General features: G+C 41.9%; 1 protein-coding gene across 1 annotated transcript; it reads right to left on the bottom strand.

Annotated features, from left to right (window-relative positions):
* Positions 1–3,742: 3,742 nt before the first annotated feature.
* LOC148210354 (uncharacterized) lies at positions 3,743–4,536 on the bottom strand. The gene is made up of 3 exons (XM_088126296.1): positions 4,350–4,536; positions 4,229–4,287; positions 3,743–4,087 (listed from the first exon to the last, which is right to left on the bottom strand). Exons 1-3 carry the CDS (start codon positions 4,534–4,536, stop codon positions 3,743–3,745), a joined length of 591 nt encoding a protein of 196 aa, XP_087982422.1.
* Positions 4,537–24,855: the final 20,319 nt, after the last annotated feature.

Below are 24,855 nucleotides of genomic sequence, written 5' to 3'. Positions count from 1 at the left end.
TCGCAGCAGGTAAAAAAATTTTTGCATGATGCTAAACACTATAGGTGGGATGAGTCTTATTTATACAAATTGGGTCCTGATAATATTTTGCGCAGATGTATAGTTGAGGAGGAACAAACATAAATTTTGAATGCATGTCACACATCGTCATATGGTGGGCATTATGCTGGACGAAAAACGACGGCTAAGGTATTACAAAGTGGTTTTTTTTGGCCCACATTATTTCGAGATGCCCAACAATTCGCCCAGGTATGTGATAAGTGTCAGAGGGTAGGTAACATATCTCAAAAAAATGAAATGCCTCTTAATCCAATTTTAGAAGTAGAAATTTTTGATGTTTGGGGTATTCACTTTATGAGACCTTTCCCACCATCATTTGGTAAAATGTATATCCTGTTGGCAGTTGATTATCAATGGTATGGCCGAAGTATCTAATAGGGAAATAAGAACTATTTTAGAAAAAAACGGTCAATACAAATAGAAAATATTGGGCAATTAAACTAGATGATTCATTATGGGCATATAGAACTGCGTTCAAGACTCCTCTCGATATGTCTCCTTTTCGAATGGTATTTGGTAAGGCATGTCATCTCCCTTTAGAATTAGAATATAGAGTATTTTGGGCTACTAAAAGACTAAATTTTGATCTTATTGCTGCAGGTGAAGAAAGAAAATTGCAGCTAAACGAACTTGAAGAATTTAGGCAGTTTTCGTACGAAAATGCCAAAATGTATAAGGAAAAAACAAAACAGTGGCATGATCGGCGAATAAGGCGCAAGCACCTCCAAGTAGGTGAGAAGGTTCTATTATTTAACTCTCGACTCCGACTGTTTCCCGGTAAGTTAAAGTTCCGATGGTCCGGCCCATTCAAAATCACAAAGGTATATCCTCATGGGGCTATCGACTTAGAAGACAATTCGGGTAATTTTTTTAAATGTTAACGGTCAATGAGTTAAGCCTTATTTTGGAAATCAATATGATAGAAGTAAAACCTTTATTTTCTTTTTAAATACATGAATGATTTAATCGGTCCCTCATTTAATTTTTTGAACTTGATGGGAGGGGCACTCGATGTGAATTATTTTATATTTTTAGTGTTGAAGTTTCCTTTTATTTAAAAAAAAAAAAAATTTAAAAGGAAAATTTGGATTTTATTTATAAAATTTTTTTTTTCTTTTTAGTTTTGTAATTTCTAAAGACTTTGTTTAAATTACATTTATTTTAAAACAAAGTAAATAAATAAATAAATAATATATATATATATATATATTTATATATCAGTTTTGGAAAAATAAGAATGAAAAAGTTGTTTTGGTTTTATTTTTTTTTCATTTTTAGGCCCAATTGTGTAACCTACATATTTTTTTTAAAACCCAGGTTTTGATAAATAAATAAAAAAAAGGGACAAATAATTAAAAACAAAAGGCAAGAATCAAGTTTCTCTCATCTTCTTCTTCGAAGACCCCCCCCCCTTCTGTTTTTCTCATCATCTTTTTCGCAGACCTAGAAGCCACCATGGGAACTTCGCCGTCGCACTCCCGGAGCTCCATTTTGTTGCCATCGTCTTCTCCAGTCTGTCGTCGGCGTTTTCAATTGTCCGATGAAGATAGCCCGTGGCCGCCTGTCGAAATCCCTCGCCGCAAGCGTACCTCTACTGACCACCATGGCCGTCGACGACTCACTTCTAGTCCAGGGGTAAGTTTGATTACGCCCAAACCCGAACCCTTTGAAGAGGCTGTTCCAATTTCTGCAGCCCGACGTCGAGCCCTAAAAAAACCCCTCTGTACTATTTCTCCAAGTGTGGGGGCGCTTCGAAATCCATGGTGGCCTGAGTCCAAACAAAAAAAATTAAGGAGGGATTCAAACCGGAACATACTGATTTTAAGTTCCGATGAAGAGGATGAGAATGATTTGACTCATGATTCTCCTATGCTACTACCATAGTGGACCCGAACACTTGCTCGAACTAAATTAGCAGCGGGACACGCCAAGAAGGTTAAATTTACGCATTTACCTACTGATTTCATTGAAGGTATGTTTCAGGATGACAATGTTGTTGTTGGTAATGTGATTGGGACGAAGCAAGACAATGCGTTGGCCACAACAAAGGCCTCTGTTGGTCCAGAGGATGCGGCTGGCACATCAGATGGTCAATTTCGCACATCAAAGAAAGATTGTCCTACGGTGCCATTGAGTCCTAGTTCCTTGAATGATGTACTATTTAATTCTAATGAGTTTGTGAGTAGAGACGAATATGAAGTCGGGGGGAGTGTTTCAGTCGAATCTCCAAGCCAAGGCATAGACACTAACAGCGTTGATAAAGGATCCCTTAATGGTGATGATAGTGATGTGCAATTAGTGGAGGAATCGGAGGGAACAATGACATCTGTAAGGACAAGGTCGGCAAGGGCTATCAATTTAGAATTACCGTTCGGCCTAGGACACGCGCTGCTTTAGCGCGATTGTCGGCGGTTCAATCATCACCCGAAACGGAGGACAATCCCATGATCAAACATTCCAGCTCACCATCTATATCCAGACCACCCAGCCACCGTCGAGTTATCAACCTTAGCAAAGCTGATTACGAGAGGAATCTGGCTAAGTTTAAGCACCGTAAAATATGGCAAGAATGCGGTTTTCAAACCAATGACCCTGCATTACCTCCATTCATTAAGAAGTTGATCAATCGACGCTCAAATTGCTTATCTTGATTGAGTTAATTAATCTCGTTGATTTTACTTGCTGGCCACTTGTTTAAATCACAACATTTGAGTTTAATTCCAAAAAGGTTAGAGTCAACGGAGTTCATCAAGATAAAATGGGAAGTTACTTAGACATAAGAACTAAAACAAGATCCTAGACATATGCTCTCTTACCCATTCAACGTAAGTTTGAGTTTTAATTACTTAGGATTCTTCTAGTATTTTACAGACATGTTTTAAATACTATCCTAATCTTCTAAACAAACCAAAAGCGGTATGGAATAGAAGTTGAACCAGTTTGCAATTAGAGAGTAAATTTAGTGTGAGATTCTGATAGGCGTAATTCATTTCTGTTCATACTAGTCAGTAGTATGAGGGTTGGTTCAAAATTCTATTATTTTCGTGTGTTTTTTCGTGTTCAACCAATCTCACCAATTTTTATCACAAACCTGATTGCTCATTCCAACAATTTGCAAAATTAATTTTAAAAGAAAACTAGTCCCTGTGGAGACGAACTTGGAATATTTCCATATTATTACTTGTGACAGTGTGCACTTGCACTCGTCCCTCTTGCTATTAAGCAGAGGCGCAACACATATCCCTCGTATAGAGCTGATCACGAATCGCCAACCAAGCAATAAAATAGTGTTTGGGAATATTACCCCCAAGCTATAACAACTGAAATCAAGGGACCTGCACGCTACTCACCTCACCACATACCAAGCATTAGACATCGAAAAGATACCCGAAGCTACGGTGTCCAAATAAATAAGTCCTCCCTCCCAATGGAGGGAGAAATAACAACAATCTCCTAGTAAATCTCACTAAGATCGAAGAAAACTGAGGCAAGCTCCAAACCCCACCACGAAAGAGAAAATCAGAGACTTTAGCCTAAGAAGAACTAGCAGCATCATAAATCACGCAATCACCATACCGGGTAGAAATAGGCCGACTAGGTAACTAGGCATCATGCCATAAAAAGCACCAACACCCATCCCCCACAAAAACCCTAACCAAAGATCGAAAATGATCCCAAACCTTTAGAATATCCTTCCAACACCAAGAGAACCTCGAATAAACTGGGATAGTCCACAAGTACCGCTCACGTAAAATATAAGCATCCACCCAAGCAACCGAAAGAGAACATGTCCTCGTAAGAAGAGCCAAAGACAAAGTTTCATAATAGCAGCACAATTCCAAGAAGGAAAATGACGAATGCCTAAACCCCGTTCACTCAATGGCAAACAAACCTCAGGCCATGCCACCTTTGGCCCCGGAAGAGCATCCACACGCCCCTTCCACAAAAAGGACCGCAAGATACTATCCACCTCGAGAATAACCCGGTCAGGCAGAATAAAAACATTCGTCCAATAAACATGGAAACTCTGCAAGATAGAGTGAATAAGCTACAATCTGTCCGCATAAGAGAGCACCCGAGCCGACCAACTTTGAACCGTAACGTAATGCACTCCAATAAAGGTTTATATTCAGGATAGGAGTGATGTCGTGAAAGAAGGGGCACGCACCCCAAAGTACCAAACAAGCAATGTTGCAATAGAGAAGCCAATCGTAGTTGCTAAAACCTCTATAACAGGAGAAGGGAGGATCGCACACAAAAAGAGTTATTCCCACAATTTGCCCTCAAACCTGGCAGGTCCTCAAAGGAAGCCAAAGTATCTTTGACAAAAGCCAAAGAATCAATATCACCTGCTGAAAAAATCATCAACACATCAGCAAAACAAAGATGGGTCAAACCAATCTGCTCACACCTCGGGTGAAACTGAAAGTTTGGAGGAGGTCTATTCATCAAATGTGATAACACCCCCACAGTCATACCAAACATATAAGTGTAAGATCGATATGGCAACACTAGAGGGGCGTGAATAGGGTTGCTTACAAACTTTTAGATTTTAAAAAAAATTTAAGAATAACAAAAAATCAAATGAAATTTAAATACATAAATTAAGGAGTAGAGAGAAAGATGACACCAAAAATTTTTATAGTGGTTCAGAAATCCCTACTCCACTCTCCAAGACTCCTTCTTAGGTATTTTACTACGTCGGCTCTCTTACAGGTGAGAACCAAACTAGTCGACCCTCTTTTTGTCCTAGGCTAAAGAGAAACCCTCGATCCTTTTTACTGGTTCAGGATCCAACCAATTGTGCTTTCTCACAACCCAAGGTGTACCCACACCTTGATACAAAACCCAAAAATGTGAAATTATCAATACAAAGAAAATACCTCACTAAGGTGAATTTACAAATTTCGCACTGAAGCAATAGCTAAAAAGCTAAACTCTAATGTATCTCTCAAAGAAATATGGACAACTTTTTGTGTGGAGAGAATGAAAATTTGAGAGCTCAATAACTTGAAGGGAGAAAGATGTTTGCTTTGATAATTGGTGCGTAGAATGGTGGAATTTGGTGGCTTTAAATAGAGTTTCGATTATGAATTTTGGCCATTGGATTTAGGGCAACAAAGGATGGATGATGGTGATTAAAAGTAGAGAAAAGGAAAAGAATAAAGAGAATTATGGAGATTTGGAGAAATCAGTGGAGATTGAGAAATTATGTGAAATTGAGAAAAGATTGTGGAATTAAGAGAATTGAGCGAATTTGATTTGTTGAAATTGAAAGCGCCACGTGTCGTCACATGATCTGTTCATGTCATCCATCAAATCACCAAATTTATTGATGCCACGTTACTGCCACATCATTGCCACAGTGGCATAATTTGACTATTAGATGCCATGTCACTTGCCACATGTGCTTTTTCTTCCCCAACTTGTTTTGGCTATAATTTATTCTTTCAAACTCTTATTTGAGTGATTCAAAATGCGTTGAATCTGTCTTTCCAAGCTATGTACTATGGACACTTTGAAAGACTAAAATCATCAGTAAATAAAGCTTGTTATCATCAAAACATTTGGTGTGATTGAAGCTCGTAAAGCTAACAATAAGGAGACAGCAGATCACCCTGTCTTAACCCACACCGCGCAGGAAAGCACCCCTCAAGGGCCCCATTCAACGAGACCGAAAACATAGGGGAAGTTATACATGCACAAATCCCGTTCACAAAATAACTTGGAGTACGAATAGCTAACAAGAGCCTTAAAATAAAGTCCTAATGGACAAAATCATAGGCCTTCTCGAGGTCAACCTTCAACACACAACAAGGAACCCCTTTATTAAGGTGATAACCCCCAACCAATTCCTGACAAAGCAAAATTTTATCAACAATACTCCACCCTGGCACAAAAGCTGACTGATTAGGACTAATGAAAGAGGGTAACCACACCTTCAACATGTTAGCCAGAATTTTAGTAATGCATTTATACAACACATTACTGAAGGGATGTGAATCCCGGAGCGGAAGCGAATTTTCGTTGCTGATTTTCGAGATACAAAATCGAATTTTACAGAAGAAAATACAGGGGAAATTCCAAACTTTTGAAGAACGTTTCTTCAGTGAATTCCCCTCGAACACCACCACCGGATCTTCCTCACTATCCTCTTGGGTCTCGGGATTGTGCTTGTGGTAGCACCTTGATCGAAGAGAGGGAGAAATTGAGAGAATTTTGAGAGAAATCGTTGGGAGTCCTTTTTTTTTGTTCTGTAACACCGTTGTTCTTCTCCTTCTCCAACACTTGGAGAAGAAGAAGAAGGGTGACGTGAGGTAACTCCCCACGTCACAACACCTCCCACTCCCCTGCAATTTTGCAGGGGAGTTAATATTAATAATAATATTAATATTAATATTAATATATATATATATAATAATAATTAATATATATATATATGATTAATATAATTAATTATTAATCCAATTAATAAATAATAAATATATATATACATAAATAATTAACACTTAATTATTTATTATAAAATTAGAATCATATTCTAAAACATTTCTCTCGTATAACCTATAGTTTTAATGTACATCTTATGCACATTATTTTTAACCTGTAGTTTTAATATGAATCTCATTCAAATAATATCTCTCATAATATATAGTTTTAATTTACAATTAACTATATATATTATAATGTATCAATATACATATAATCCCTTAAGTAATTTGAACAATTCAAATTCTTCCAAAAATTTGATCCTTGTTTTACCCGTTATGAGCTAGCAAGGGAACCTAATGGACCTACAGATCTGAAGCTCCAATGATGCAAGATTAATCGGTCAAACTCATTGACCGAGTTAATCTAGATTCGTTAACTACGGGTCATTCCACTAAAGACCCGCAGTTGCACTCTTCTCACTGCAGAATGTTTTCGTGTCCATGGATATACGACCATTAATGACGAGTCAATCCTTCACGAGTGCTCGTAACTCAAGTTGGGTCAAATTACCGTTTTACCCCTGAGTTACATCTTATTCCTTAAACACCACTGCTCCTCTAATGAACAACCCGGTTATGGTCCAACCAATGACCGGAAGTTCCTCTCGGCCAATAAGAGGGTGGGGCCTCTTGTTCAAGTCCCGGAGTCAGCATTTAAGAGAACACTCATGTACTCCCCTAAAGTCGGGGAGGAGTGAATTCCATCTTGTGAAGTTATGTTCCCAGCTCCCCACTCGGTCTCGTCCCCAAAATGGTAGGAATATTGAGTCGGCGACTCGGGCCACTCTCACTCATACAGATCAAAGGACGAGCCCTCACGGGCAGGAGTCCATAACTCACTCAGGATTGAGAATGAGTTGCCTGGTCATCCTAAGAAATAGCAATCTATTAGTTGACGGTGTTACACCTAAAGATTGCCTATTTCGCGGTCCGATCTTATACAAACTCATTGTACAGGATACCCCCACCGCATGTCTCCACACGAACGACCTGGATCGAGTCGTCTGTAACCTTTACAGAGTGGGCCGTATCCATAGTGTTGTCAGGATAAGGTACCCAGCCTTATCCATATACTATAGACCCTTTAGGTTATTCACGGGATATTATCCATTCATATATCAGGGGTATATCAAATATATATCCGGTATATCAACTATATACCCAGTATATATACTGTCCCGATTACATCAAAAATAACCTTGGATGTTTAGTTTATTGGATTTTGGACAATGCAAAGCTATGATTCAACAACAAATTTATTGAATAAAACTTTATTAAATAGACAGTTGTTTTTACAAAATACAAACTACGAGTTTAGGGCAACACACCCAACAATTACAACACGAGATAGATCTATAGTCACCCAACCCAACAGGATTAGGGACCTTTGGAATGAGAGTTAAGGAAGTAGTATGAACACCCTTGGGCAAGATAGAATACTCAAAGAAATGAAGCACAAGCATACAAAAATCATCCCCCACAACAGTCTAGGCCGTCTTAAAATACCCCACAGAAAAACCGTTAGGCCCTGGAGCTTTGGCACTATTCATAGAAAATAAAACCTCACGTAGCTCCGTAAACGTTACAGGCAAGCACAAGGCAGCACAACACTCCTCTGGCCACGTGAAGTCCACTCAGAAAGTAGATCAGTAAGGTCTTGATAACCCAACGACTCTAATCTTATTAGAAAAAAAACTTAATGTAAGGTTTAGTTAATCTATACTATATATAATAGGGCTATGGAGGAGAATCTTTGTCTTCCATTTTTGCCCCCCACTTTTTAGTATATACCCATTTTACCCGTAAAACTCCTACGCGATACGACTATTAGAAGATGTCTGTTGAGATAAAGTAATCTAAAAGAGATGTGATTGTTTGATAAAGCGACGATGCATTCATCCACGTATAGGTGTGATTGCAAACCACCTATAAAAGAAATGAAACCTATGTATTTTTTTATTTTGCCCAAAACGTAGGTTCAAGACACTCTAAAACTTCCTTGTGAATTATGTGGCTGGGCAAAAACATGTGGTGCAAGTGATTGATAATGATGAAAGAAAATGAAAAAGTAATGAGAGTTTCAAAATTGGAGACCTCCATCAGCGACAATGAATACGACGTCGGCATCATATATATGTGATTTGAGGTTTATTTGTTTGTTTTTTAATTGTTGATCAATCATATATATATGGACTTGGTTCGCATTGGTCTACAAGATAAATTTTTTATTTTCATATTTAAAAGTTATGAAATAAGTTTTTAGATCATATCCATTCGTGAAAGTTCTTTTAATTTATTAAAAATGGCGAACATCACCAAAAACATGATACTCTATCATCTTCTCGAAAGAAAATCAACAAAAATCGAAGATCCTACTAATTTGACGAAGGAGATTCAACAAGCTAAGGACGTGATCAGATCATAAAAATGTAAGTCCTAAATCATTTTAATACTCTAATTTATTTTTTAAAACCCTTTACATTCATTATTCAAACTAAATGTTTCATACTAATTATTATTTACTAATTTATATTGAACATTTTTTTACTATTCATATTATATTTCTAAATTTTTAATGGATTAACTTTCAATACAACATTGTCGTTCAAACTTCCTCTACAATGTTATTAACTTCAAATATTTTCTTAAAAAAATGTTCCCGATAATGATTTTTTTCTTTTCCAATATGTCGTCATATTGGAAACTTTGTATACTATGCATATGATTAATTTTTTCTCAAATTTGTAATGATACAATTTTATGGTATTATTAATTTTTTTTTCAAATTTTTTTTTTCAAATTTTTTTCAAAAGATAAAGATTTATATATTTTTAAATAAAGAATGCAAGAAATCTATAGAATAAAAAAATATAGAATTGCCTCATTCAATCGTTTAATAACTATTCCATAACTACTCCATGATTCACATGATTTAACCGTGAAAAACTATTCTTTTATGGATGAAGAAAAAACTTTATTGTATAATATCAACATATTTTTTAGCTGTCTATGTATGTTTCACTCTTAATTGATTATAAATTTTGACATGTATACATTTTTGTGTTAGAAAAAAAAACTTTCAATTGTGAAGAAAATCAATAACTATATTAAATAATTACTTAATCTAAAATAACTGTTAAAAAAATATTGCCTAACTTTTATTTATTTACTATGTAATGATAGTCTAATTATGTAATTACTTTTATCAAATTTTTTGTTAAGAATTCTTTTATCTATGTATGTATGTATCTATATATATATTCAAAATGTAAAGTTTCACCACAAAAATATTATGTTCCAAGATTTCTAGACCACATGCATTTCACATGAATCTAACTAGTTAATTTTAAAAAGCCTTTTTAAAACAAATTAATTAACCCTATACATGAAATACTAAACTTTAAATATACATATAACAATTATACATATAATTGAACTTATAGGCATGCATACATGACATTCATAAATATAACAATTATATTTAGTAAAGAAATGTCATGTTCAATGCAACTCATTTTCCCATTTATTAACATAATAATTATATTAATTACAAGAAAAATATATCATGCTTCTTAAACACTCATATTAATACAATGCATGATCATGCTTTAACCTATGGTGGGATTTTAATCTAAATGTCATACTTTATACATCATACATTAATTAAACATACATTCATAACGCATAATAATTAAACTAAACAGCAAATAGAACTTAGATTTGGCATCTTAAAAGCATATTAAATTAATACAATCGTGATTATATTAATTTAATATAAGAAAAACGAAGAATAAAATAAAAACAAAAAAACTAGTATCGCTTGAAATCAACACCTCTACTTCATGAGGGCAACACTAAACACTCTAGGCAAAGTCCTAACATTGAGACATTTTATGCCATCTGCCTGTATTTGAGCTAGTGTTTCAATGTGAATTTTTTTTTCAAATTAACTAACTCAACCTCGGGTCTTCTCATTCAACATCGAAAAAACTTCTAAATCGTGGCCAAAAACCTTCGTATTCATCCAACAGGAATGACACAGATTTACACAATGATTTACAACTTTAAATGACCAAAAACATCGAGCCATTGATCAAATCAAACAAATTTGTAAATCTAAATGCCGAAACCAACAAATACTATAATGCCCCCAAATTTCAACAACACTCTTGGGGTAACATTAACAAACTTCCTATTCAACCCTCTCCCAGTAAAGAAAACATAAAGCAACAAATAAAAAAAACAAACGGGAAGACTCGTATTTCAACCAAATCCTAACGAAAATTGTCTGCCATCAATGGGCTAATAAATCCATAAAGAAAAGAAACTTCTATCTGTGCAAAAAATCCAAGATAAGCAAGCAATCCAAATAAGTAACGACCAGGGTTCGTCTGGAAAGGCAACAAAAATGCTTCGACACATCAAAACAACAATAACTAGTCCACTATTGACAACAAGTCATTATGCATTCGACAATAAAACTACAATTTGACTATCCTAAGCAAGAGTAACACAACCTAAATGGTCCTTCCTCGGTCAAGCCTTCTCCACATCATCACCATGGCCAAGGACTCAGTCTGCACCTGAAAACAATAATTGCAGAAGGGGTGAGTATATAAAATACTCCGTAAGTAGCCCTCACTAACTCTACACAAACAACATGCTCGAAATCGCAACAAACATCACAATACGACAAATAGTAATCATCATCACTGGGGAATAACAGTTATCCACACACACACATGCATCTCAAGTATCAAGACTCATGGAACTTTGACCACAAGATCCACTGCCCCTAGTTTTCCCGAGCTCCTTCTATCCCATCACGCTATGTTCATCCTCCAAGTCTTACTCTTCAAATCGTATCGGTCGTTGACCGCCCAAGGTTCCGACACTCCTCTACAGAAGCTTGGCGTTAGACTTTGACAGATATCCAAGGCTTCGAATTGTGCATCGACCCTTGACCTTGTATAGGCCTCGACGTCTACCACGCGTATTAGTTCATGACCGCCACCACGTCAAAACCCAATACTAATCATCAAATAGACTCAACGTGTCGACCCTGACCTTTTGTATCCAGAGCCCTCTACACTAATCTCTACGAAGACTGACCTATCGACCCCCGATCTTTTACACTCGGAGCCTCGACACTCAGTAATGACGTATAAACCCCAGCCATTTGCCACCGAGGCTATGTATTTCTCCAGTCACCTTCCATGTCTGGATAAACCACACATTCAACTCTTAGTTTCCTATTAAGATTCTATCTCATGACTTCTAAGTCACTCACTATAATGTCTCCCAGTAACAAAACCATTAGTGTGGTCTATCACTTCAAACAAATCACAAACAAACAAAACAACTAGTTTGTTCTATTACTTCAGACAAACCACAACTAATCTCTTCAGGGCATCGACACGCCATTTACACTTCTAATCACAACATAATTTTTCATCATGCTTTTCGTTCATACAAGGAGAGAAATAAATTCACAGTTCTCAAACCAGTAAGTACGTGTCTCTTAACTCAACAATTGTTATGTCCCAGAATTCATAAAGCTAGCACGTGCATCCAAATTCAGAAGATGCTTTCAATCACCCAACATAATCACTTCCAACCATTTTGTATCAGAAGCTCCCAACTACATCCAACGATCATGACTCAAAACATTTACATAATATATAGGAGAATGCAAAGCCAACAATATTGATCAAAATTTCTCCAACCATGACTCACAATTATAAAAACAAATGATACATGATTATGTTTACAATGTAGCAATAACCATTCCAATAGCACACCACAACGCACACCCCCACCCCTGGTGCTACTTACTCACCACTACGCTCTAAGCCTTGCATCGATTCAACACCTAGGCAACAAAATAAAAAAGATAGCAATCAACACAAAAATTTCAGCCATCGAAATAAGTTCTAAGTGGTTTTGAAAGATCCGTTACCGCAACACCGACTTCATTTAGGTGTGGGTAACTTGGATCAAACTCGAGTGGGTGTAGGTTGCATAAAATTGGCTTCGAACGGTTATGGTAGGTGCCGAACGCCACAAAATGTTGCTGTATGTATTTTTGCAACAAGGAAAAACACACCGACTAATACTGACACTACTGGGCGCCATGAGGACTCTGCACTCGAGGTCACCGACCTCCACGGAATGCTGAACACGGCTGCGAAAGAGCTGTGCCACTGGAAAACGCCCTTAACTGCAACAGAATCGCCGCCCGCCACCGTTGCCAAGAGCCAAACTGCACATCGCCAGCTACTGATTGCCGAGGATGGTGACGCGCCACGGTGGGAAGAGGTCTTCGGTCATTGGATTTTACGTCGGGAGGCGTGGTGCAGCTAGTTAACGAAGGAGAAGGAGAACACGATGGGGAGGGGCTGGTGGCTCACGCGTAAGGAAGAAGGAGAAAGAGATTCTAGGGGTTTTTTTTTCTTTTCCTTTATGTTTTGAATGAAAAGCTCAATTATCCAAATTTTGAAAAGAAGGCTCATGATTTAAAAGAATTAGGATTTCTAGTTCTCCAACAATACTAGATTTAATTCTTTCCAATAACAGAAAAAAAAACAAATAGTTAATGTCTTCGGAGGGCTATTTTTGAAACTTATTTACACAAATATCTAAATTTTTTCAATTTTACATTTTTAGATTTCTGCAACTACGATTTTATTTTAATATCAATTTTATATTTATTGCATTTACATTTATTATATTATAGTTTTTTTTTCTAAATATAAAAGATTATAATACTTTAATTATTGTGGGCTCATACAAATCTTCAACACTAATCCCTTAATTCACTCCTTCAAAAAGATTTATTCCTTAGATTTACCAATATTATTAATTACAAAAATATCAAAATCTTTATCTCTTCTTGTGTAATTTCCCACCGTTGTTCGGAACGATTTCCCCTTATTTCAACAGGTTCATCTCTTCCCTAACCTTTAATTTCCCTTTGTTCCCTAACCTTACTGTTTGAGTGGATGTTTTGATATGTCCACATAGATATACTATAAGATATATCCCCATATATACCCATATATACTGATGAGAAATCGATGGAATCAAACTCACTATAACATATATCTCCATATATACCCATATATACTGATGACAAATCGATGGAATCAAACTCATTATAAGATATATAACCATATATACACTAGTTCACACCTACATTTTGCACCACTGAAATCTACAAAAATAAAGGGTTAAACCGAACAAAATCAGAAATAAAAAAAACCATTGAAGATATATGGGTATGGAAGGGGTTTAACAATACAAAAAAAAAAACCATGGGTTTCTCAACCTTGTTCAAATCTGAAATCAAAAACTGGGAGGATATATTGAAATGCAAAATATATCATGGTGAGACAAACTAATCTTCCGACCGGCGAGATGAAGGAGACGAAGGAGAAGCTAAACAGATTGCTCTAGCGACAGAAAAAAATGGATACGGCGGCCGGAGACGAAGGAGCACAGATGACGGACGGAGACGAAGAATGCTAACGATGGCTAGAGACGGAGGAACGCACACGATCAGAAACGAAGGAACGGAGCAGTCTCCGAACGAGAGAGGAAGAAGAAAAGTTGGAGGAAGGAAGGAGGGGTTTTCGAAATTTTTTGATAATGGGGAATTTTGGGGATTTGGTTAGTATTTTCGAGATTTCGTGTCTTTTTACTTTTGGAAAGTCTAATTAGGCACAATTTAAGGGATTTAAATTGTAACCTCCCAATTAACCACTTTTGGATTTTAAAAATTAATTAATATTGAGGTGTAGATACAAAAGGATATACTAGTAAATTGGGTGATGGGCACCATCATAAATGTAGTTGTTTCATGACAAAAATGTAAATTTTATACCTTCAATCCTTTTATGTAATTATGATCTCTAAATAGCCTATCAATGTACTAATCCCTAAAACTAACAAGTCCAACGGCCCAGGACAAAAGCTGAAAACAACACTCCATTAATTAAAATATAAAACTCACAACAACACCGCGACAACCCAAAATAAAATAAGGTAGAATAAATTAAACAAAACTAAAATAATTTTCGAATAAAACCTCGAGACTTGAGGATAATCTAACCTGAGTAATGTGGGGCATTACAAATATCCATTTGCAGAACCCATAAACCTCAAACATTAAAATGCAAAAGAAACCCCACCATATTCTTGGACAATTTCAACAAAAAATTTAGAATGGAAAACAGCGCTCTGATATTAATTGAAGAAATGTGAATCCTGGAGCGAAAGTAGTAGAACGCGTGATTGAATTTCTTTTTAAATTTAAAACACATAAAAATATAAAACATCGAAGAATATTAGATTTTACCTTTGAAGACTCTTCTTCGTGTAAACCCAAGGAGACAACACCACTTGATCTTCCTCGCTAAGTCTCTCGGTCGAGAATATTGATTGTGGGATCATATTGCAAGGGATTGAGAGAGTAAGAGAGTTGAGAGAATTTTTTTAGCGTCACTTTAGGATTTAGCTTACTGTTATATTTATAGAGGGAAAATTCTAAGACGATCAGGATATCTTATCCTTTTGGATATAGGATGCCTTCTCCTGAATATAGGGGAAATCCCAAAACCATCAGAATATATTCTTCATATAGAAAATAGAGATTTTTCTCATCCATAACATTAGCCCCCACTCTCAAAATACATAGTATTAATTTTGAATCTTTATCCAAAATTAACATATATTTATTTAATGTATCAATATACATTATATACATTCCCTTATATAATTTGAACATTTCAAATATCTTTTATCATCGTTTCACCCATTGTGGGCTAGCAAGGGAACCTAATTGACCTACAGATCAAAAGATCTAACGATGCAAGATTAATCAGTCAAACTCGTTAACTAAGTAAATCAACATTCGTTAACTGCGGACAACTCCACTAAAGACCCGCAGCTGCACTCTTCTCACTGTAAAATATTTTTGTGTCTATGGATGTGTTTGGGTGTAAAAATACCTTGGACACGTGGAGGACAGCCATTGGTGCTTCAAAGATGATTGGAGAGCCAGGTCGAGATCGACCCAATGAGAGGACCGAACACCGCCACTAAGGCTAAGTATAAAAGGCCGAGGTGCGACCTGGTCGCGGTCTGACCTACCGTATGTCTCGACACGTCCGATGTGAGGGAAGATAAGTAACCGTCGGCTGCGTGATTGTCAGGAGTAACCGTCAGTCGCGAGATTGTCGGGTATGCCACCCATAAATAGAGGGCTTCACTTCACACTCAGGTAACGAAATCCATCTCAAACTAAACCGAGAACCCGACTTATACTGACTTGAGCGTCGAAGTGTTTGCCTTCTTGTGCAGGTCCGCTCAAGTGTACAGGTCGGGCCGGAGACCGGGTTCGAGCTGGGTTCAAGAAAGGACAGTTGTGCATATCCTTGCATAAACATTTGGTGCCGTCTGTGGGGACAAGACAATCCAAGTCATCCCAATCCTTTTAAACAAAAACGTGAACGAAAATAGTTCAACCAGCAAACTCAACCAATAAGGCTGATCGAAGAACTCTAGTTACCAGCGATGTCCACCAGAGGGAGGTCGGAGCAGAGGTGGTAGAAGGGCAAGGTCACGAGGGCTTGGGAACAGAACTTCTCCTCAGGTCGGCACGTATCACCACGCCCGTTCTACCACCAGCACATCCAAAGCCATCCAAGGCCAATCGTGGCCGAGGTGGGACGTCCAAGAGAACCACCCGAGGCCCAGCCCCGGCTCCAACAAGGGAGAATTTTGACGCACTCCAGAAAGAAATGGAGACAATGCATACTCAGATGCGGACTATGGAAGAGATGTATAGCGAAATGGTGCAGGCTACAGGCGCAGGATCTCGATCTGAAAATCGGGTGACGCGCGTTGACGTGCGCGAGCAGAGGGGTCCCCACCTCGGCCCAGTCGAGGGGCAGCATCCCGAAGAAGGTGAGGGCGAAGAATACACCCACCAAAGGGGTGACCTCCGTGAGCACCTTAACAGAAAGAGGGGCTCGTCCCTCCGAAAAGGACAGCCGCCATCCCGCTCGCACAGGAGCTCCAACCAGCAGGCTGAATCCTCCTACAACCCGGTAACTCCCGATGGGATGATCACGAGGGAGAAGTTCGACCAGCTGAAGAACAAGTTCGATGTTCAAGTTGAGGCTTTGAAGGCCAAGTGCGAACAGAAAGAAAGTCCATTGGATGATGGCGATTTGAGATAATCGTCATTCACCTCGGACGTTTTGGAGGCACCAATTCCTCGGTAGTTTAAAGCTCCCACCGTGAAACCGTATGATGGGTTGAAGGATCCCAAGGACTATGTCGAGGTCTTTGAAGGTCTCATGGACTTTCAAGCGGCATCAGACGCAATCAAATGCCGCGCCTTCCAAATCGCGCTTACTGGCAGCGCGCGTTTGTGGTATCGGAGGCTGCCGGCCCGGTCGATCTCAACCTACTCTCAGCTGAGGAGAGAGTTCATCGCCCAATTCTCTTCCCGGCATTATGACAAAAAGACAGTGACTCATCTCGCCACCATCAGACCGAAGGAAGGAGAGACGCTAAGAGAGTATGTCACAAGGTTCCAGGAGGAACAGTTGAAGGTCGCGCACTGTTCCGACGACTCGACCATGTGCTACTTTCTCACCGGCCTGGCCGACGAGGCCCTCACTGTGAAGCTTGGAGAAGAGGCTCCAGCTACCTTCGCCGAAGTATTACACAAGGCGAAGAAAGTCATTGACGGGCAAGAGCTTCTCCGAACCAAAACTGGTCGACTAGAGAGAATGATCGACCAGGGCAAAAGTGGAAAAGATAAAGGGAAGGTAGATTCCAAGTCCAAGGACAGGGGACCTTCCTCCAACAGCCGAGCAGAGTATCGAAGGGCGGAAAATGGTCCCAGCCGCAACCGACCTTACGAGCGTTACACTCCGACCACCATTCCGATCTCTGAGATCCTTACGAACATCGAGGAGTCTGGAATGGAAAAACTCAAGTGGCCTGAGAAGCTTAGAGGAGACCCGGAGAGGCGCAACAAGGACAAATATTGCCGTTTCCATCGGGAACACGGTCCTAATACGTCAAACTGCTGGGAATTGAAGCGCCAAATTGAAGATCTCATTCAAGACGGCTACTTCAAGAAATTTGTGGGGAAGCCAAGGTCCAGCTCGGCAGAGAAGAAGGAAGAGAGGAGGCGTTCAAAGACGCCGCCTCGGCACGTTGACCGACCTGCGGTCATCAACACCATTTTCGGAGGACCAAGTGGGGGCCAATCCGGACATAAGAGAAAGGAACTAGCTCGTGCAGCCAGGCGCGAGGTGTGCATCATCAGGGAGCAGAGACCGACCTGCCCTATTACCTTCGGCGATACAGACCTAAAGAAGGTACATTTGCCCCACAATGACGCACTTGTAATCACTCCTTTGATTGACCATGTTCTGGTCAGAAGGGTGCTAATAGATGGGGGCGCATCTGCCAACATCCTGTCCCTTCCAACATATCTCGCCCTAGGATGGACCCGGACAAAATTAAAGAAGAGCCCGACACCGCTAGTTGGGTTCTCTGGAGAGTCGGTCTCCCCAGAGGGTTGTATTGACTTGCCGGTCACATTTGGGCAAGACAATACGCAGGTCAGTCAGATGGCCGAGTTCGTAGTGATTGACAGTAGATCGGCCTATAATGCCATCTTTGGGAGACCCATCATCCACTCATTTCGGGCCGTTCCATCAACACTTCATCAAGTTCTGAAGTATCCAACCCCTAATGGAGTGGGCACAGTCCGAGGAGAACAGACCGCTTCAAGGGAGTGCTATGCCTCCGCACTCAAAGAGTCATCAGTATGCGCCCTAGAAGACCAAGCCAGCACAGGCGGGTCACTGGGATTTGAGGCCAACCTACCGAGAAGGGAGTTCTCTGCACCAACTGAGGAGCTCGAGCTTGTTCCCCTGCTTAGTCCCGAGAAACAGGTCAGCATAGGAACTCAGTTGGGGGCCACCGACAGGGAGGAGCTGGTCAACTTCCTCAGGTCCAACTCGAACGTCTTCGCAAGGTCTCATGAGAACATGCCTGGCATTGACCCGAAGATCATGGCGCATCTCCTCAACATAGACCCGTCATTCCGACCAATAAACAGAAAAGAAGACCTGTAAATAAGGAGAGGAGTGATGTAATCGTTGAGGAAGTAAACAAACTATTGAAAGCTGAATACATAAGAGAAATTTTGTATCCCGAGTGGCTCTCTAATGTTGTATTAGTTAAAAAATCCAACGGGAAATGGAGAATGTGCGTAGACTTTACAAATTTAAACAAGGCATGCCCAAAAGATTGCTTCCCACTGCCAAGGATTGACCAGCTGGTGGACGCAACGGCCGGGCACGAACTGCTGACTTTCATGGATGCCTACTCCGGATACAATCAGATTAAGATGCACGTCCCAGATCAAGATCATACTGCATTCATAACAGACCAAGGGTTGTACTGTTACGAGGTCATGCCCTTCGGTCTAAAGAACGCAGGAGCAACATACCAAAGAATGGTGAATAAAATGTTCGCCAAGCAGATCGGCCGGAACATGGAAGTGTATGTGGACGACATGCTTGTCAAGAGCAAGCAGTCAAAGTCGCATCTTTTTGACTTGGCCGAAGCCTTTGAAGTTCTACGGAAATATCAGATGAAGCTCAATCCTGCAAACTGTGCTTTTGGAGTCTCCTCGGGAAAATTCCTTGGCTTCGTGGTGAACAACCGAGGAATCGAGGCCAACCCCGAGAAGATAAAGGTCGTGCTCGAGATGGAGGCACCCAAGACTCTGAAGCAACTTCAGTGCCTCAATGGCAGGATTGCAGCCCTGAACCGGTTTGTTTCAAGGTCAACCGATAAGTGCCTCCCTTTCTTCAAAATCCTAAGAAAGAAGGGGCCGTTCGAATGGACAGCAGAGTGCGAGCAAGTATTTCAGCAGTTGAAGAGTTATCTCTGCTCGGCACCTTTGCACGCCAAGCCATTGCCAGGAGACAAGCTTCACTTGTACCTGGCAGTGTCCGACAGCGCCGTCAACTCGGCCCCAGTCAAATAAGAGGAAGCGCGGCAAAGTCCGGTCTATTACACAAGCAAGGCCATGACCGAAGCCAAGACCAGATACCCCCGAATGGAAAAATTGGCTCTCGCTTTGGTCACCTCGGCCCGGCGGCTTAGACCATACTTCCAAGCCCACACTGTGGTGGTGCTCACTAACTTACCCCTAAAAAACGTCTTCCATAAGCAGGAAACTTCTGGACGCTTGATGAAGTGGGCAATGGAGCTGAGTGAGTATGACGTTCAGTTCGAACCCAGAACTGCGTTGAAAGGACAAGCAGTGGCAGATTTCATAGCCGAGCTCACGCCACCTCCCGAGCGAAGCGAGTCCGACCTCCCGTGGACGATCTATGTCGACGGATCCTCCAGCGAGAAGGGGTGCGGGGTCGGAGGCCTCTTGCTCGCACCAGGAGGCGAGCGGTTTGAGTATGCCCTACGGTTCAGCTTCCGGACTTCCAATAACGAGGCCGAGTATGAAGCACTTATTGCCGGTCTGCGAATTGCTAGGGCGTTGGGGGCCTCTTGTATTAAGGCCTTCAGCGACTCCCAGCTGGTTGTTAGCAAGATCAAGGAGGAGGACCAAGCCAAAGACTCCCGAATGGAGAAATATTTGAGCAAGGTCAGATCGTACCTCGCCCAGTTTAGAACCTCCGAAGTAAGCCGGGTTCCTCGAGCAGAAAATTCTAATGCTGACGCCTTGGCTAAGTTAGCATCAGCGTATGAGACCGATCTAGTCAGGTCGGTCCCCGTCGAGATCCTGGATAATCCCTCGATCTTGGAGCCAGATCAGATGGAGATTGACGCTCTGGAGCCCTCGTGGATGGATCCAATCGCGGACTTCATCAGAGGAAATTCACCACAAGACCCCAAGGAGCACAAAAAGATGGCGAGAAAAGCAGCTCCGTTCATAATCCGAGATGGAGCGTTGTACCGACGCAATTTCTCCCTGCCTCTGCTGAAATGCCTAACCCTAGAGGAAGGCCTGTATGTCCTCAAGGAGATCCACGAGGGATTGTGTGGTAATCATTCAGGCGCCAGGTCGCTGTCGGCCAAGGTAGTCCGGCAAGGATATTACTGGCCTACTCTCGATCAGGATGCCAAGGAGTTTGTACGAACTTTTGACAACTGCCAGCGGTTCGGAAACATAATCCACCAACCACCCGAGCTGCTCACCCCCATTTCGGCCCTGTGGCCATTCGTGCAGTGGGGGATAGACATCATCGGTCCCTTCCTTTTGGGCAAAGGACATACCAAGTTTGCCGTTGTTGCTGTGGACTACTTCACAAAGTGGGCCGAGGCTGGAGTACTTTCCCATATTACAGAGTCCAGAGTCACGTCCTTCGTATGGGTAAACATTGTATGTCGTTTCGGTATACCACATGCCATCGTGACAGACAACGAAAAGCAATTCGACAACGTAAATTTCAAGGACTTTTGCAGAAAGCTGGGCATAAGTCACCTCAGTTCGTCCCCTGCACATCTGCAAGCGAACGGGCAGGTGGAGGCAGTAAATAAGATCATCAAACGAGGCATCAAACTGAGACTGGACTCCAGGAAAGGCAGGTGGGCCAATGAGCTACCGGAGGTCCTGTGGTCTTACCGAACCACCCAAAGAGAGTCAACGGGTGAGACCCCGTTCTCACTGGCCTTTGTCTCCGAAGCCGTTGTTCCAGTTGAGATTGGCATGACATCTGACAGAGTGGCGCATTACGAGCCCACAGTAAATGAGGAAGAGCTACTTCTCAACCTCGACTTATTGGAAGAAAGAAGAGAAGTGGCCCAGCTACGCCTGACGGAATACTAAAGCAGAATGTCCAGATATTATAACGCCCGCGTTCGACCTCGAACCTTCCAAGTCGGACACCTGGTCTTAAGGAGGATCCAAAATCATATGGGCACCCTCGACCCAAACTGGGAAGGGCCGTTCGAAGTCAAGAGAGTAGTCCGACCTGTGGGGCGTACATACTGGCCGATCTGAAAGGAAACGTTCTCGCGCATCCATGGAACGCGGAGCATCTGAAGCGCTATTACCCTTGAAATGTCAAAGTGGTCCTAATTGGACTTGTAAAAATTTCCAAAGGGATTGTGGTCCGAATAGATGAGGTGATTTAATTTCATGCCTCCGAGTTCGACCAGAAATTAAATGGGGGCCACGGACTCCCACAAGTTTAAATTGCGATGGTTGGTTAAAATTCAATCCTTCATACCTATAGGTACGAGGTGAGATGTCAAAACCAGCGATGAACCAACATTCAATCCTTTGTATGTTGAGTTAAAGGTGCGATGTGAAAGGTTCAAAGTTAATTTCAAAAGAGCTGGTTGAAATCCTTAATGCCTATAGGTACGAGGTGCGATGTAAAAACCATTATTGAACTTAAAATTCTAACCTTTAAGATAAAGGGGCGATGTAGAAAGTTCAGAATGTTCAAACCTCTGGGTAGGAGGTGCGGTATAAAGAATAACTGTGGATTTAAAATTAGGCACGATGTTAAGAGTTAAAGGTGCGAGGTGAAATGGGCTACACCAAAGTACAGATGAATAAGAGATTTTTTCATTAATCGGAGAACAAGGCCAAGGCTTATAGACCTTGTAACTCTGCCCTGAGACTTACAAGCAAAAAAAAAAAAAAAAACAACAACAGAAAGGAAAGAGGCCTCAGCTGCTTCCGAGGTGGGAGGATAGCTCGCCCTGCGACCCCAAGAGGTTGATCTCCTGAGAGCCTGCTTGAGGAGCGCCCTCCTGAGTAGCGCCGACCTGGTCCTCTTCAAGATCGGAGTAGTCAGAGTCCAAATCCCTGACGTACTTCTCCACCAGCGCCTGGGGGCCAGGAGTACAGTTAGGCCCTGAAGCCCACTTCTCAGTATATTGCCTCTTCAGACCACTGAGATCGATCTGAATGTCGGGCATGTCGGAAGCGATGCCCTTCATGAGGAATTTGAAGCCTGCGTCAGAGAAGTCCTTGGCAAACCCGTCAAAGTCAGGGTGTTGCCTAAAAGACTCCTCCAGCAGGGCTCCGTTGCTGAGATTCTTCTTCGCTGTCTCCAGCTCGGGAGTCACGCGCTTGAGATCCTCGTCCTTCGCCTCAAGAGCCTGGAGCATGTCATCCTTCTCCTTAAGGAGTTGGAACTTTTCCTTCTCTAGGCCCTTGGTGATGGCATGGGCAGCTCGGAGCTGGGCCTTGCGCCTCTCCTCTTCTTTCTTCAGCAGCTCGGCCTTGGCGTCCACCTCGGCCTTCAAAATATCCACCTCGGAGCGAACCTTCAGCAGCTCAGCCTTCATGGTGGAGGAAGCAGCTTCCAAAGCAGCAGAGAAGTCCTCCCTCTCCCTCGCTGCCAGAGCTTCCCTTCCATCCAGCTCGGCCTTTATTGCTATAGCCGATTGAATGGAAGCAACGAACGCCTGTGAACATCGAGAACATAAAAGTCAGACCGAGCTGCCCGTTAAGCAAATCACATAAAGATGGAGAAGCCGATCTCACCTCAGCGGCGTGGTCGATGGTCCTCTGCAGAACGGACCCTAGGTCACTTACGAATTTAGACGCCCTTCTGAGGCAGCGGTCCAAACTCGCCGCCGAGATGCGGGACACCTGGTCCTTCACCCCGGCGCTTGACGGTTCAATTCTGAAACATGTTGGCACATCGGACGTCCCGCCCATCCTGGCCTCAGGATCGTCCGCCAAATCTGCGAAGCTCGCGGGCAGGACCCCACGAGCTCCGACCTCCAAGGGGGAGGGGGTCTTCTTCTTCTTCTTCCTCCTCTTTAGAGGAACCTCCTCCCTCACCTCATCCTGGGGGGAGATGCCCAACGTCTCTGTCTCATTCCGTGAGCGCTTCTCCCTCGAAGGGCCTCTAGGAGACTCTAGCTCGATCACTGGTATTGGATCGCCGGAGGCTGGAGTTGGATCTTCTGAGGCTGGCCCTGCCACAGCGGGAGTTGCGGGCTCCGAACTCTGGACAGCTTTAAGAGCATGAGCCCGGCCCTTGGACTTGCGCTTCACATTACTTGTGAATCCGCAAACCATGGCTGCAAAACCAAAAACAGAGGTCAGCCATCAGAAGCACAAGTTAAAAAAAGCGGGGGTCAAGATCGGCTTACCTAATTCAGAGTTCGGTCTTGAAGCTTCGATGGGACGAACCGTGGAGTTGTAATCTAACAACCCCGACTCGAGCAGCAGCTTGTCGGTTACCAAGGTTCCGACCTTCCTGCCCTTCGAAAAGTGCTCCTTGAAGTATTTCAGCGTGTCAAAGGAGGCTTGAGTGAGCTCGGGAATCGGCCTGATTGACACTGCGCAAAATAAAACCCAAGTTAGATCTGAACAACAAGAAAGAAAGCTTAGAAACTATAAAGGAGAGCAAGAACTACTTCGTACCTAGGTTCCCAAACCTAGTGGGAACATCAAAGAAAGAACGACCAGACTCGTCCTTTGCCAGCCATTCCCCAGAGGCATAAAACCACTTCTTCACCCATCCTTTGATGGAGGTCGGCCCCTTAACTATTCCTCCTGCGCCCTTCCTTGCGCACATATAGTACCGACCAGGCTTATTGGCTATTCTCTTCGCTTCGAAGCACGCGAGGAGCTGATCAACATCCAACAGCTCGGCCTCTTCGTTGTCCCGAGCTCGTAACCAAAAAAGGATGGCCAAAGCAAAAATGACACTCTACCCATTGGGGGCCACTTGAGCTGGAGCCAACCCGGTTCGGAAAAGAAACTCTTGAACGAAAGGGTGAAGAGGAAGCCTGAGGCCGTACTCAAACATCTTGATGTAAAGAGTGACCCATCCTCTGGAGGATTGTCAGCTCTTTCCCCCTCCTCCGGAATCCTGAGGAGGATGTTCTCTGGGATAGCGAACCCCCTGCGAAGGGGTCCGAGGTAGTGCTCAGGTATCCTAGAAGGGTATTCCAAACCCTGACCCGAGGTGGAAGCATCACTATCCTCCTCCTCGTCGGAGAACCTAAAGTTTTCTATCTCCTCGAGCTTGGACTCTAACCTACGAGCTAAATTTTCATCGGATCCTAAGCTACTGCTAAAGGAAGAAGACATGGGGACTACGCTTGAAAAAGAAAGTGAAAGAGGGAAAGAGATCGACCTACCAAGGGTTCGAGCTGCCTTCAGATCGAACTCCAAGAATTCAGGAAGCGTAAGGTATGACCTGAAGGATTGGGGATATTTATAGCTCATCTGAAAAATTTCTCCACCCTACACGTGTAATCAACGAGCGGCTAG

This window comes from Momordica charantia (genome assembly GCF_013281855.1).
Source record: "Momordica charantia cultivar OHB3-1 chromosome 7 unlocalized genomic scaffold, Mcharantia_2.0 BLBB01000007.1, whole genome shotgun sequence".
In the NCBI taxonomy this organism is placed as follows: Eukaryota; Viridiplantae; Streptophyta; class Magnoliopsida; order Cucurbitales; family Cucurbitaceae; genus Momordica; species Momordica charantia.
The sequence above is the reverse complement of the archived record's forward strand: the minus strand, read 5'-3'. Positions and strand labels throughout refer to the sequence as shown.

Excerpts from the sequence above, each read along its gene's own strand:
- LOC148210354 (XM_088126296.1), bottom strand. The coding sequence starts at position 4,536 with ATGACTGTGGGGGTGTTATCACATTTGATGAATAGACCTCCTCCAAAC. Across the intron at positions 4,288-4,349 it reads TTCCTTTGAGGACCTGCCAG|AGGTTTTAGCAACTACGATT; the intron begins GTTTGAGGGCAA and ends CTCCTGTTATAG. Across the intron at positions 4,088-4,228 it reads TGCTTGTTTGGTACTTTGGG|AGTTTCCATGTTTATTGGAC; the intron begins GTGCGTGCCCCT and ends TCTATCTTGCAG.